General features: G+C 34.9%; 1 protein-coding gene across 11 annotated transcripts in view; it reads left to right on the top strand.

Moving 5' to 3' along the window:
• br (broad-complex core protein) overlaps positions 1–16,988 on the top strand; it is a 177,150-nt gene that overhangs the window by 63,387 nt on the left and 96,775 nt on the right. Inside the window, exon 6 of one of the 11 annotated variants that reach the window (XM_081739671.1) lies at positions 15,700–16,534. The exons of 9 other annotated variants lie outside the window; for them this stretch is intronic. In XM_081739671.1, coding sequence (XP_081595797.1) covers positions 15,700–15,944 — 245 coding nt within the window. In that variant the 3' untranslated portion in view covers positions 15,945–16,534. One more of the 11 variants, XM_081739670.1, reaches the window with a different exon arrangement.

The following is a 16,988-nucleotide window of genomic DNA, read 5'->3' on the forward strand; positions in this document are numbered from 1 at the left end:
TAAATCTAAAACAACGATGTAGATATGTCAAAAGACGATAGATCCAATTTACAAGATAATAATTGACAATTGAGAATCTAAATTCGTCAACTTCTATAGGAGAGCCAGCCAGAGAAGGTCTTTGACAGCTCGCAGTGACGTTGCCATTACTAACATGTCAAGGCCTTTTTCAGTGCATCTATTGACAGTTTAATTAATAGTGTAAGACAGAGTGACCGTGGTTGGTAACACTAGTACCAAAGTAGGGGCTGCATTTTCCCTCCGCATGTGGTAAGAAACGTCAGAGACCATCTCTTGCTTGGTCCTGCTATAACAATGGTATAAAATAGTATTTAACTTATTATTAGCAGTGGTGAAATCTTAAATGTAGAATATAAAACATATGTGGCTCAGATATAATTTTAACGAACTTAAAACTTCGTGTAAAAGAAATTGTCAAAATAAATCGAAAGAAAGTAACTGGTGGGTTTTGTAATTAATTTTGAGTTAATTTGGGCGTCAGCCAAAGGCCAGACGCAGATGTCTTTGTGATTGATCTGAAACTGATTGAACTTTCCCCTTTTTCTGTGTTTTCTTCTTACTATTTAATGCTGCTGCATAATGCCTGTATGTGAAGGAATTGATAATGTCATAAGGAATATGGTGAAAGTCTTGATACAAAAAAAAAAAAAAAAAAAAAACTGAATTTTTATTCATGAAATTATTTTGTTGAAATACATCTTTTGGCAGAACGGTATGGGATGAAATATTCAGATCAACTTAAAGGTTACTTTCAGGACTGTTCTGCAGCCGACATTAATCTTATTGGTTTTGAGGATATATTTCAAGAATATAAGAACGAAATTATCCATAGTTCGAGGTTTATCATTTCATCGCCATATTGATATAAGTAAATAGTTATTACGTATACTTTTGCTGGTGTCGGCCAAGGTACCGTAAAACATGTAAGATTCATGGCAGTCATTGGCTTCAAAACAGTGCAGGTCATTCAAGTGGCCTACTTAAGAGTGCCTATTTGCATACGCATGTATCATCGTGATTATTACATAGTTTCACAGACAGGAAACCAAATGTGTAATGTGTCCAATTTATAGTTTTTATTATATCTCTGTAAGTAATTGTGAAAGCAAATACATCAAAGTGTGATTTTGGTCTTTCCTAATTTGGTGATAACTTCTGTGAAACCAAATAGATATTTAGCATGTTTGTTTATTGGTAAGGAAATTGGCCCCTAGTATAACCAGTTCGTTTGGAATTCACAGTGGTTAACATAGGTTTTATTACACAATGTCAGTAGCAAAATGTTCTGTTTTGGACTTTGAAAAAAGACAGTTGCGTTTTCAGGGAAATTTTCATTAACTTAGATCAGTGATGGGTAAACTATGACCCGCTAATCAGATGCGGTCCCCTAAAAGGCTCTATCCGGCCCACAACATTATTCCAAATCCTAATCTGACGAAGAAGAACAAGAAGAATTAAGTTAAATAAATAATTGTGGATTATTTTCTTCTTTTTATTGAAGTTATTTACCGTTGTTATTTATAATAAATTATATTGGCCCGTCCAAAATATTTCCCCCTTCCCCTTCGGACCCCGTCCTAAAGAGTTTGTCCATTACTGACTTAGATTATGACCTCATCCATCTGAAATGAAACTATGGAAATGAGTCCTTTTCTTCCGAAGTTCTGAGGAAAAAATAACTGAGATTTACTGTGCTGGCAACTATACATTTTGCGGTAGCAGTGTGTATGTATTTAATTTGATGAAGCAGTGTGTGTTGTAAGTTGTGTACTGTAATGTAATGTTTCTGCAAATACTCCTTTAATGTACTATATATGTGTTCTTGAAGCTGGTTATAGCAAGATTATACGAAAACTAAATTGAAATAGAAAATGTGCTTTTAAACAGTGTTGTAAGAAAGGAAAGTGTAACTGATACTGAGCGTGCATTTTTGAATACCAGTTCACCATTTCCAAAATGATATTCTGTTTGTTTTTTTCTTTTTTCTAAGAGAGTATGATTTAACGATGTGGAATGGTAGTCAAGATTTTTATATTAAAACGTCTTATAAAGTATATAATATCCTTTATACTTGTGAATAGAGTAGGGAATAGTAAAAAGAAATAATCGAGAATAGAAGTTTTTTTTTTATATAGTCAAGTGGATTATTCTCTTAAGATGTTTGTCCAATAGATCGATCCATTTCGGTACAATTTGTTATATGTAGTACACTTTAGTTCAGCCCATTTTGAAACTGTTTTTAAGTTTTTATCACAGGGAATCCACTTTTAGGTGAACTGGTACCATCTTGACAGCGCAAAGTTTACTTTAAAATATACAGAGTGTTAATGAACTATACCGACAAACTATAAAAGGCGATTCCCCACATCAAAATAAGAGAAAAAGTTCATATAGACCTATGGCGAAAAGTGCATAGTGTCAGAGCTAGGGCTGTCCAATATCGCGAAAAAGATAAATTTCAACAGGCTCTATTTCGAATTCCAGAAACTGTGGAATGCGGTTCTTATCAGTGCAAAGGAAGCCACGCATACACAATCCAAAAGTGTATATTTCATCAATTTTCAACAGGTGTACAGGGTATTCCCTACAGGGTGTAGTTCTCAGATATGTTCTCAGTAGTTTTAAGATTTATCCTGATTTCAAGGAGGGTCCAAAGTAGGCAGGAGGTAAGCCTTGACAACAGTAAACATCCAGTGCTTTGGAGGGAAGTCGGAAGTGTTAGGAACCAGCAGCTACATGTTTGTTTAGTGTTCAGAATAACGTGTGATGCGATGTATTTCGTCAGGGTATATTTCACGTTTTCTTCACTTATAGGCGTGAAAGAAAACATCGCAGCATGCGTTTTCCCGAGTACAAGAGACCGTCCTGCTGACGATCCTCAACATTTCCGACATCGCGCCAAAGGATACCGTGTTCGTTGCCTTATTAACGGATTAAGTCTTATCGTTTGCCTACTTTGAACCAATCATAAAGTCAGAGCATATCTCAAAACTTGGTTGATGACATGTCTGGGAATTTCACCCTGCAAGAAATACTCTGTACACCCGGTGAACATTAATGAAATGTGCATTTTTAGACTGTATGTGCATGAGTTCCTTTACGCTGATAAGGACCACCATCCACAGTTTACCGAATTCAAAATAGGGCCTCATGAAATTTGGCTTTTTTGCGATTTTGGACAGCCCTAGCTCTGAAACATTCAATGTATATATATTCTTGTTCAGTTTGATAGTTGCATTACCCAGGATCGTTATTTGATTACAAGATAAAACCTGTTTTAGAAAATATCTAATTACTAGGGGCAGGAGTTTTTCGCAAGTTGCGAAATCGCGAAAGTTTTCCTAGAAATCCGAGAATTGGTTTTCCAACGAACTACGTCAGATTGAGTAAGGAAATAAGTATTTTGAAGTCGCAACAAAATGCGATAACTGACATTTTGAGCGAAATGTGCCGCAAAACGCGGCAAATTGCGAATTTTTAAAAACATCAATTTTAGTTGTTAAAATACAGAAATAAAAAGTACAAATTTTTCAAAGGGGGAGAGAAATTTAAACTTAAATAACTTGTGCCTGTCGGCAATATGGCTTCCAATAACGAATACTGACTGTGAAAGTTTTTTAATACAGCTTGGTAATCAATGATAGAAAGCTACAAATGAAAGAAGGAAATGTTGAAACATGCAACATGCTGCACTTTTCATCAGAATAATAATTTGCAGACGAGAGATATAAGATACTGCACTAATGTATTGTATGTATGTGTTTTTACATGTATATATGTTTTTGATGTATAACTAATACAATGTATGTTGTTTTGTGATGGCAATTGTAATGACACTGTGCTATGTATTTTAAGTTTTTGAACTTGTAAAAGAAGAAAGAAGTAATTTGCTGTTAGTAACTGCACAAAGAATAACTTCATTGTCCTAAGTAGCATTATTGATTTATTGCTTATTAATTATATTGGGCTTACATTAGAATTTGTATAATTTATATTAGAGTTTGTAAAATAATTTACTTACCGACAAAATGAGATTTTATATCTCAAAATGCGACAAAATACGAAATTTTTAATTTCAAATGCAAAATATTTCATTTCAAATTGCGAAAAACTCTTGCCCCTACTAATTACTAAATGCAGTTAGTAAAAATAGAACAACTTTAATTACACTGAACTGTTTCAGCAGTTGCTGATGCTTTTGTCAGTAGCTGTGTAGAAACTCACATTATTATTTTCACTTCTCAGAATTTCATTTTCACTTTTTTCATTTCGTACAAAAGTGCAATATTTCATTCTGAGAAGTGTGAAAAAAAATCTATGTTAGTTTCTTAAATGAAAAAAATGAAAATGAAATCTTTTTTTTTTTTTTTTTTTTTTTTTGTAAGTTTTACGTGCCACAGTTGTGCCGGCGAGGCTAAAGGAGACAGTGATGATGCGAAATGAATGAAATGATGGAATTAAGAAAGTGGGAGGGAACGGGAGAATTCCGAGAGAACCCACGTACACGGTGTTTGACCACCACAAAGCTCACTTGGCGCGAGCTGGGATCGAACCAAGAACCCCATGCACCACAGGTGAACCACTGAGCCACCGCGGCTCCATGTTAGTTTCCCAGAGCGACTGATGAAGGCAAGAGATTACTGTAACAATTTAGTGCAATTAAAATGAAAGCATATCAGCATTACGAAGTCTTACCAGCGTTGTGAGGACGATTGGGGACCTTCTTGAAAGAAGTAGCAAACAGCAATAATGCATAGTCGATGTGCTGACCACACAACATGCAAAAGTATGAGTGTCATAAGCGTGCAGATATGCCCTGGCCCTCTAAGAACTGTTGCGGCAGGAGTTTAGTTTGGATGCAAATAGTTGTTATATTTTCATATCCTGAAATAATCAAGTTACAGTAACACAGATAATCCCTTCGTGGGTATGGATAGAAGGAAAGTAATTGAGTCTTACACATTTATTTACATAGTTTGCAACCATGAATAAACGCATTATGAATTTAATTTACTTTTATTCTTTCTATTGTCTCGCTTTCTTCTGGTTCTCTTCTCGATACCGAGCATAATAACCTAAAAGCTTAATATTTCTAGTTGATGTGTTGATGGTTCTTACGTTAAAAATTACTGTTTTGAGGTCGATATGGTGCAGCAGTTAACACTTCTTAATTTCATTTTCATAGTAGGTTATTACAGGAACTCAGTCATAGAGGGCTCATATCTGATGCAATAGATCTAATTCAGTCCCAGATCATAATAGTTCGTGGTGAACAACAACATGTCTCTGGGTTTTTTCGGGTTTCTTCTTTCCTTCTACATTCTTATTGTTCAGATTTCTATAGTTACTCACTTCCGTTAATCACCCATCGCATCTAGCCTAAAAGGCATAATAATGGAACATTAAAATTAAAGATTTTATAATTATAGTTCTATACTTCTAGGAGAGGATAGAAAAAATACTTAAAACAGTTTGTGTGAGCATCTTCGGGACATTATTTCAAATTGCGTTCCATTGAATGCTTAATCATTCATGGGCGGTTAAATTACTTGATTAACAAACATGTAAAGCATATGTGTTAAAGGTCTTTTTAAGTCCACTATGTCCGTGAAATTTTTATATTGCTCCTTTTTCCATAAAAAATCAAACTGTGTTTGATAACTAATAGAAACTACTGTAGTTGTTATAGAATAAAGGTAATACGTAATATGGATTGACTTGTATTCCTATCGACGTTTTGTTAAAAATGAATGCTTGGTAACGTATTCTTCAGCAGATGATTAATGGAAAGGTGGGAGAAGGGATTTAAAACTGTGAACACTATTCTTCCAGGGTGCTAATAAGCATTCCTTGACATGCTGTCGGAGCCAAGGATAATGCTGCTTCGGGTTCTATCTTGTATCGTAGTACTAGTTTCCAATGCGTGCTTGAGAATGGTGGCTTCGTAGCCGTGCATGTTAAGGCATGCTACCGCTGCCAGTAATGCACAATTTGGTGGTTCGAATCAGCTACTTTCCATTTTTAAAACTTCCCTGTTTCCCTGTTTGTGAGCTTACACATGTATCTCGTTTAGTGATACAGCGCATAAAGATTTTCCGTGCAACGTTGAAGAAAAAGTTACTAAAAAGATGTTAGCTTGACATTTGACTTTCCAGTTTGGATTTGGATTTGATCTGTTATTTACGTGCTAGTCGAACTGGAAGCTTCTAAGCACGGAACCTACAGTTCTGTACGTGAGTTCCGAACCACAGTTAAGTGATGGCAAGTGTAGAAACCAAACACTATGCCAGGACATTTAGCATAGGACTCCCTCCACTAACTAGCCTTCAAGAAAGCTGAGTGAAATAGTGGTTGTTAATAGCTCTGAAATTTGATTTAACTTTCACTTAATCACATTCGTTGAGTGTATTGAAGGACAAAGATTTGTTTTTCTTTCGGCTTTGAGAACGATATCCCGACAGCGTGCTGTAAACTACTCAATATCAGTACGGCACATTCTACTGTTCAGTGTACTAGTTTCTCCTGATCCGGTTTGCTGTACTGCTGTCGATGTGAAATGGAGAAATAACTACATACTAGAACACACTGTAGCCAATTCACGTACGTTTCGAATTACTACTTTTCATATTGATATAGGGAACCTTGTTTTGATGTGTTCGTGCATTTGATTTCATTTAATCGGTCGCCGCTTTTCTGATATGCCGGCCTTCAGTAATGAAGAAAAATTAGACATTCTTCTCGTCAACATCTGCAAAAGTCTCAGAAACAGAAGGCTTGCACCCAGAAAACATCAGCATACCAACACAGCAACTGTAATAACGCAAACGAATTTGCTATTCTGGCTGTCGTAGCGCACAATCCGGAGACCGATTGTATTACAGATTTGAACCGGTTCTCTAGTAAACCGCAATAGTGTGTGGAGAATTTCGCATAGGCATACGTTTCATCCGTTTCATATGTCACTGCACGAAACGACTTTGAGTCCCGCATTGTCTTTTTACACTTCAATAGTTGCAAGGTAATCTCTCATTCCTAAATAATTCTTTGTTTACGGATGAAGCCTCATTCACCAATCATAGTAATGCAAAACTCTGGAACATGCACTATTAATCTGTGCAAAATCCTCACTGGCTCTGCACGATAGCTCATCAACGGCAGTGGAGTGTCAATGTGTGGTGCGGTATTATTGATAATCGTGTTATAGATCCGTATTTTTATCAGGAACATTAGGCGGACAGAGATATGCATCCATTTGTAAGACACTTTACCGCTTCTAATAGAGGATTTGGCTTTGGAAACACTTCTATCAATAAGGTACCAGAATGATGGGTGCCCCGCACACATCGCACGTGTCTCCAGAGCAATTCTAGATGCAAAGTTTTCAAACTGGGGGATAGGACTAGTTGGTCCTATGCCATGAACAGCTTGGTTCCCCAACTTTGCACCAATAGTCTTCTTTCTCTGGGACACAGTAAAAAATAGTTTATCAGGAACCCCCCAACGACACAACAGAATATTCAAGAACGTATTACTGCGGCGTGTGCGGCAATATCTGTGGAAATACTACAATCTGTTGTTGCACGCAAATGTGTGTTGATGCAAACGGTGGACACTGCAAATAACTGCCGAAGTGAAATATTTGCATTACGTAAGACATTACTGATTCTTTGAGAGTGCGTTTTCCGTGCTGTCTGTAATTTACAAACATAAAGCCTCGGTGGGCTGTTGTACAGGCCACTAGTAATTGTACTATCACTGATTGTATCTGTAGTTTTCAGGTCGCTAGAAACAACATGCATTTTTTGGCGGCCATTTTGAAAACTTTCCCCATTTCGCACTTGTTTCCTCAGACCGTATCACTCTATCCATGTTTCCATTTCAAATTTTCAAGTAGCTGCCGGGGCTGTATGATCGGAGCTGTAGAATTTTATCGGCCACTGACATGCGTACGTTCCTGCACAATTGGATTTGTCACATTTTGTCATTTCGAAAATATTTGAGGTCGCAGCTATCTAAGTCCGTACACAAGAAATATCTCCGGATACAGCTCTATTAGCAAAACACTACATTGGCAAATATGTTATAATTGTGATCACACGTTCTGTTTCCATACTTACTGTTTCACTCAGAAAAAATACAATATTAAGTTCTGAAATATCAGTATAGACAGCGATGTGAAAGAAGCAGCTCTTTAACCGTAGAAAAAAAGTGATTCAGCTACTAAAAGATGTATTGAACATCTTTCCTGTAAAATATCTGCGTACTACAAAAGTATTATCTGATTGTTTCCATCACCGGAACAGTTTTATTAGGTAAAACGAACAAATTACTTATGCTACCGCAGACTGCTACATGTATCTTGCGAATTTTGTCCTGCACCTTCCATATTGAATCTGCACAAGTGAATGACAGATTCGTGTTCTTTGAAGCGGAAAACCTTGTACTTCAAATTTCATGTTTTTGTCCCTGACGTTCAGAAGAAATTTGCAATAATACAGAAAATACATAGTCCTGAAGAAAACTCTAACGTTGTAATTATGATTATATGAATACAATTTTATATGAATATTTTTTGGGGGGAGGAGGTAGGAAAATTCTATTCTCTTCTGTTACACTACTCATTGACGCTTGCACTGGTATTCACATCACTCAAGATGGCATTCATGCAGGAAAGACACGAGTATGTCGTGGTTTGTTGTCGAATTAGTCTTTCGTTTCGGTGCGGAAACAGCTCCAAACAACGTATTGGAAATCACTCCTAGCAGAGAAAGTGTCAAGAAATGATAGGAAAAGTTCAAAGCTACGGGAAGTGTGTTAGATTTCTCACGCAGTGGAAGGCCAGTAAAAGTGACAATTCATACAGTGCAGGAGAGCGTGGAACAAAGAGTCCAATAAAATCGCTTCAGCGAAGATCCTTGGAGCTGGGAGTGCAGCAGTCAAATTACAAAAGATCTACGATAAAGGCATGGCCCTACAAGTTAAAATTCGCACACGATCTGATAGACTTGATTGATAAGAGAATGGGATTTTGTGAATCAGGGCTTAACCGTTTATAAGGTGATCATGATTTTCTGGCTCGGATTTTGTTCTTAAATAAGGCCTAGTTTTATGCTTCGAAGGTGTACGTATAGAAACTAGCTAATCTGGACGATGTGAAGGGCGGGTTAGGTTTTACTGAATATTTCGAATGAGCAGTCAGCATGGAATTCTCGGTTTCAGAAAGACTGTAACTGTTTGGACATGAATGGTGCATAATTGAAGGTTTCTTCGATGAACCTTTATAAGCAGAAAAAAAAAAAAAAAGAAACTTCAAATCTTATTGCAAGTAACACACACACACACACACACAAAAAGTTTGTGTTGAACTTAATAGTTATCAGTTACAGAGTTCGTTTCACAGATAACTTTTATAGACTCCCTGAGTTCGTGCCAGCGAGTAGGATATTGGTATTATAAGTATCAAAAAGCCACTCTATTTAGAATTTAGTTCCTTTCTGTGTTCAGTGGTTACGGAAAGCCTCTCCCACTTCGTCCTCTAGGTTTGACTGTACTTCTATACCTGCAGATAGAATTTCCATAATTCCTTCAAATGGATTTAAAATTCATAATCTGTTTGTCAGAAAGCTCCTTATACTAAATTTCATTTCAAATTCTCAAGTACAAACTTTCGTTCCTTTTACTTACACTGAATCGTGAAAATATCTTCCAGTTTGTCCACCATGTTTAATTCTGTTCCCATCTCTTTGAGATAGAATTTCCAGAATGCATCCATATAAATGGACCATTCGTAATCTGCGTGTGAAAAGCTCCCTTATATGACAAATTTCATTTCACTGTTGCGCACTTCGCGTGGTTCCACCTATTTTGAGAAAATTTCCTCAATGGGAAACTTAATGGTCAGTAGTCACTTCATCACGACAGTTATACCTTTGAAGTAAAATTATATAAATCTGCACAGTCCTAAGGCATAGATATAAATAAATATGCTCAAAATATCTTCTGCTATTTTGACATGATTATCGAGTGTATATGGTGACGTGATTTTCACTATAACGATTTATATGAAATGGATTTCGTCTAAACCCCAAACAGCACTTTTTATATATATTGAGAGATATATATTGAAGTGATTTAATGTTCATAGTTCGTGATTATTTCAAATCCGAACAGAGGTATTTTTTAAAAATATTTTCTTTTTAATGGTGTTCAACAACAGTTGTAGACGTTCTCTACAAAATTGTGAATTCACCCTGATGTCTGATGTTCGTACAGTTTTTTTTTTTTTTTTTTTTTTTTTTTTTTTAAATATATATATAAAGAAAGCTATTACATAAATACGTTCGTAGTCATTAATAAAAGAAATTTTTATTTCATGCTAGAAGTCGCTAGTGCAGTTTTCTTCTCAGACACGTTGATTCTTAACATTAAAACTGTACAAAAATTGGAACACCCTCGTTTTTTTCTTTTCTTTTTTACGATTTCTTCGATAATGTTCTTCCTTTCCTTTCTGTTGCTGTGACTTTTTTTTTTTTTTTTTATAACTATTATAGAAAGAAATCATGCTGATTTTTTTGTGGATATCTCGAAAGGTTATATACCTAGAACTGCGGGTAACTAGAATAAAGTTCTTACGTAAACTTGAAGTATTATTGTTTTCATTGAGAATTAAAATGATTTTGTAGTCTGTTCTGATTCTCCGGAGACCAACGTTCGATTTCTGATGGAAATATAGATAGGTGTAATCACACATTAAGCTGTAGGTCAGAGTTTTATATGCTGATCCGCTTGCTGTTGATCTTGGTGCTGATCCGCTAACGTGTATATATCCTTTATATACTCAACAAAATTACCTTAGTGTAAAGCATACTCGAAAATTTAATGTTCATGCATCCCTAGTGCAGATGAAACAGCAGAAATCATACGTCTTTTAGTTCTTGCGTTAATTCTTACTGCAGTCGAAAGTGTGTGAAGTATCACATCGAAGATCACATTAAATCATTGTCACGAACTTTTTTTCCACTTCTCCTTTTTAAAGGGTATAGGAAGTTAAGGAAATTTTATAAACAATAAACTGATATCCTGAAACCTGAGAAAGAACCTAGTGACTTGTTTAGAAACTACATGAAGATATTTGATGTAGAATAATTTGAATATTTTGATGAAAGTTTTCATTGCACTCGTAAAATATGTTGAGGATAATGAATTATTAAACGGTCTTATCGTATAATCGTCTGTAATATTAACTTTTATACTTCCAGTATTATATAATAGTCATATTTACGAATCCGTAAAAAGTATACAAGTATAAATACGGTAAATGGAAATAAAAACATGTAGCGAATCCTTTCTTCTTGTTAGTACTTACAGTACAAGCATCGTCATTGATAAGAGTGAAGGTCCACTCTTTGATTAACCACTTTTATCCTTAGGCTGGCCATATATTGACAAGAAGACAGAGCAACAAAGGCCTCTCCAATGTTATGACTGACCGGTATGATTCCAAAGTTGAACCTTGAATAGGTCATGGACAGCCTATATATTTCCTGAAAGGATTTGTCGAGCAAGTTCCAGAACAGGTTTCAATTCCTTGCCTGGAAGTGATCCTGCCCCTTTCCGGGGTGGATATAGAACAGCTTGACCTATATGTCCTACATATCAAAGTGCTCGGCATGACTAGTAGATGTGTCACATGATAATACGCCGAATGTGTCACATCTAGCCATAACAATGAGTCATACTAGTTATGATACCAAATAACTTACTTTTCACTGGGTATTATTTATATGCTTTCCTCAACTTTATAGGCCCACTAATATAGGGTATTTATAGTAAAATAATCAATTATTTGGTTTTATTACCTTCATATAGGACCAAATTGGGTAGTGCATATTATACTGTTAATCTACTAGTCATGCGGAACACTTTGATATGTACGACATAGATTAAGCTGTTCTATATATTTCCACTTCTGAAGGGGCTGGGCCACTTCCGGGCAAGGAATTGAAACCTGTTTTGGAATGTGCTCGACAAACTCTTTTAAGAGATAAATAAGTTGTCCCCAGATTCAAAGTTCAACTTAAGAATCATTCCGGGTTTGACACAGTCATTGCGCTCAGGCCTCTTGGCATCTGATCCTGCATCGGCTTGGATGGTCTTTCTCTAGCCAATAGGGGCCGGCCTTGACAGTTGTTTAGTTTCTCATGGCTTCGTGGATGTCATCACAAATGATAATGGAAGTATAGAAAATATGGAAGTTAATATTACATTGTATTACAAAATCAGATTCATGGAGAGTAGTAGTACTTGCTTTTGCTGTATGTAATTATGTTGGTTCTCAACTGTTGTACATTATTCGTAGTTTTTCTTGTATGTTATTGTGTGTGTGTATGTATGTTTTACGTAGTTAAATAACTAGAAGCAACCTATGTATTATCTGGCACAGTTAGTACCTCTCCCTTTGTATCTCCTTGCAGAGAGGCAACAACCCACTGACATTCCGTACTGCTCACTGTGCCGGAAGACATTCACTCGGGTTTGGTCACTCCATCGACATGTATCCGACACCCATTATAATGTCTTGAGAAGTTTTATGTGTGATATATGCCACAGGGTGTACAGGTCACAAAACAGCCTAATCAGTCACAAGTCACAGTATCACAGAATCACTAAAACTATGAAGGAGGAACTGAAAGTGTTCCCTGAAGAGAAAGCGGAATAATGTGACGCCGTCAGCAGGTTTTGTATCAGTGCAGCAAATGGACATTTTAATCATCTTGGTGTTGTTTGTTTTGTATTTGTAAAACCGGGGAAAAAATGTAAAACTGGCAGTGTGCTAAGACTTCACTAGCAGATAAATGTATTAACATTTTTCATATATGTCTGCTTATGTTCCATAAAATGCATGTTTGCATGCAGATCTGACATACATACATAGCTTTAACTACAGCAGTTGAGAACTGATAATGGTAGAGTTTAATTTTTTGTAACTGACAGAAGTACAGGATTGCTAATATCTGTAGAAATGTGTGTCTTATTCTGATTATAGAAAATTTGATTTTTGTTCATATGACTCTGTATGACTGAATCTTGAATTCAAGATACACACCCAGTAATGTTATCTAGTTCTTGCATTAATTTAGGTAGAGTTTACAGTATATAACTGTTTTAGTTGTTAGTATGTTTAAATGTTTTACGCTTTTTAAACAAGTCACTAATCTTTTATGAAAAATTGGTTTTCAAAAATGCTGTTTGGAATTAACTTAGTTAATTGAAGGATTTACGAATATTTTCTCGTGGTGCTTTTTAGAAACAAAATTATTTACAAAGCGAGGAAAACTAAATCTGCTAATGTTTGAACATGGGATGTTTCGTAGTATAGTACTTTTTCTCCCATAAAATTGACTAAAATCAAGATGTTAAAAACATTGAAATTTACTAGATTTGATTTTTAAAAATGTTAAAATTGAAGCTGTTGTGTAAAGGTGACAATAGGGGGAAAAAAAATGTTAGAAATAGGATATACAGTGTTAATCTTATTGCAATTGAGTATTCAGGCTTCCTTTATTAGTTGCAAAATAATTAAAATATACATTTAGTTTATTGAAATATAGTTTGAAACATAGTAATCAGCAATGATTATGATTACTGATTAATCAATCAGTTAATGGCTTTATTGAAGAAAGTTAGTAGTTTTTTAATAAAGAATCCATGCGTCGGAAACAGTTGTAACTTGTTACATAGCATTTTGTGAGAAGAAGCATGTTAAACTTGCAAAATTTTCGTATTGTTCATCTGTACATGAAACAAGAAAACTTAAAGAAAAATGGGGACATATACGGTAAAAAAAAAGAGCAACAAAAAATACAAGTGTGACTTTGTTTTTTTAAAAAATGCAATAATGCAAAACTTTTTCTAACAAAATATTATTTCTAATTGTTTGTGTACTTACGTTAATGCACTTAATTTCTTCCATATTTAGAAATAATTACCATTAAATTGTTCTAGGGATTTAAAATGCTATTAAATTTAAAACAATAATAAAAATAAGTTTGTTTTTCTTGGTGTAGCGATATCAATAAATATTGCGGCGGTTTAACATTGTATGTTAGAAAATTGTGTATGACATGTTACGAAGGTACGGATTGTTAAAATTGTTAAAATGGGGTTCAAATTACTTTTTGTGTTTGTATCCGAGTTACGATGTTCCCACACTTGTAAAGTTCGAACAAACATACCGAAAGTGAATTCACTAACCATGAGGCTACAAGGGAGATCTTAACATGTAGAAAATGGATTTACTTGTAATCACCACCAATGAAAATATAATACTTGTTACATGTTATTAAAATAATCTGTTGGATTACTCCTCTCGTTGGTTGAAATATTTTCAATTTTTAAAACTATAAGTGTTTTCAGATGCATTTAGTCTCTGTACTGTCTTACAGCTAAGTGAATGAACATAAGAAAGTTAAGGTTGACATTAAGAAAAATCATTTTTTCGTTTTGATTATCACGTGTTCATATCAAAGCCGAAAAGTTAACGTACTTCTCATAGTTATGTTCATTTAGATACATAAAATAGGAGAATATTATATATAGACTATAACATTTTTGGTATGACGTATTTTTTGATGTCTTCAGTTTTGGTACATGTAAAATAGATACTGAAATATTTGTTCGGCAGCTTCTTTTGAGATGTCAGTATGTTATTTTTTTTCTACTAACTGAATTTTTTACTCTCATAGAAAGATTTAAATCGCATTACTACAGTAAAAATACGTAGGTAACTCCGTCTCATGTATACTCAATAAACCAATCTGAGTATGTTTTCACTTACAGTAAGTTAAATTCTCCAAGTTAAGTAAATCTGTATTGAAATTGCATATGTTTTGACATACAGCACTGAACATAAAATAGAATGCTGTAATTAGGGAAATGTGAACGCTTGACTGGCGGAAACTCAACGCCAAATATCCGCCATGTCGGGTTTCTTCCGTAAATCACAGATACCCCTACATAGACTGGAGTGACGACATAGAAAGTCTGATCGTGTTGCCAGTTTGTAGATAATGTAGTTGGCAGATTAGGATGGGAGATCCTTTAGATGGGGGTTACTTCCTCATCAGTCGTGTATTTCTTAAATTGTATTGAAATTGGCGTATTAGTTCCGAAATTGTTAGAAAATTTGTTCTGAAAGGCGACTGTACGTTATGTATAAAGGTGCATAAAAATTGAACAGATAAAACGTATTCTATTATGTCCCTAATACAACATACTTACCAGCTCAGCTAGTTCAGAACATATAAACTTTATTATTTGCAAAGCACCACGGCCATTATATTTGCTCTCCCTCGCTCGACAGATGAACTTGAATTGTAACGACAGAACTAAAACATACACAACATGTTGTCTTATATACCTAGCTTAATATTTATGTGACATAGGAAAAACATGCAATAATTGGCATATAGAAATATAACTGAGTTACTGATAAAATCGTTCATTTCTTGAAGCACCACCATTAAAAAAAATCTTTTGAGTTCATTGTAGATTGAAGGAAAATAAAGTAGACATTAGTGTAATTGATAGCTGTTGTACCAAAGATTGGTGCAATATCTGTTAAAAAGAGAAAAGAAAATCTGAAATTGGAAACTAGTATAGATTTATGTTTCCTTGCAGAGGGACAGTGTGTAGAAGTACCCTTCTGCAAACTCTGCCAAAAGTCTTTCTCTCGTATTTGGTCGCTTCAACGCCACCTGGAAGACGTTCACAGTCCGAACATTGGAAGAAGTTTCTCGTGCGAGATATGTCACAGAATGTATGGGTCAAGAAGCAGCCTAATTTCTCATAAATCTCAGTTCCATGGGAACCGACAGAAACTTCGGCTGTGTATTCCAGAAGGAAAAGTTACAGGCAGTTACTAAAAATTAAAAATGCTTCAGTGTCGTTATATTACTGGTTCACATTCGGAAGAGGAGTGTGGAACACTTAAGACATGAAAGATTAACAAATATTTGGTTTTGTTTCTACAAATTAGTAAGGATGTATGTTATCTCAAAAGCTTTGTTTTGATCTCATGGAGTTTTTCGTTTGTGTACGTTTAATGCTCTATGCATTAATGAAAACCGTTTGTGTCAGCACTTAGACGATACAAGACTTTCTAGCTAGTTTTTTTTTCCTTTAATATACGTACAAAATAAACAGTCTAGTCAAATAAAATTAATTATATAAATTAATGCTTGTTAATTTTTCTTTTAGACATTCAAAATAAATGTTTAATATGTATGAGCAGCTTTTTGTGATATAATGTATTAAATATTGTAAAACTTAAACAACGATTGTATTAGCTTGGCAACGTGATACGAAATATTTATGTTTCTAGATCCTTTACTAACATTACGAGGACGAAAGAACTTGAAAAAATTTTAAAGTGTGTAAAGCTGTGCTTCGTATTAAAAAAAAATGTCTTCATTCTTCGAAGTTATCAGGTTAATTAAAGTTGGATATTTCAGTATTTCGTGTATTTATTCATTTCAGAAGCATTTATAAAGTATTAAGCTGGTTTATCTATCTTCATTATAATGTTACGTGCGTATTACTATATATTTTTAACCAAAAAAAAAAAAAAAAAGAGTCCTTATGTCACACAGTACCTGTACTTAAGAGTTTTCAGTGTGCTTTTACACTTTTGTCGATGACCTTTAACGGTTGCTAAACTGGAAACATACGAAAGGGTTCCTGCCTTCTTGTTGAACCTTTCTGAGAGAAAAGTACAATAGCGTCACTTTCCAAACCGTAACGAACTCAGCTTCTGGGAAAAAGTAAGGTACACAGGCTTATCGCTGGTTTTAATTTTTTGTTCCTGTGAGTTAAAATTTAAATGAAATTTCTGATAATCGTAATTCTCTTTTCGGCCAGTTCAAAACTAATGAACTCGACTCTTTCGATAAAGTACGGCGCACCTTCAT

Source organism: Thermobia domestica, chromosome 15 (genome assembly GCF_964235325.1).
Source record: "Thermobia domestica chromosome 15, izTheDome1.hap1.1, whole genome shotgun sequence".
NCBI classification, from domain to species: domain Eukaryota; kingdom Metazoa; phylum Arthropoda; class Insecta; order Zygentoma; family Lepismatidae; genus Thermobia; species Thermobia domestica.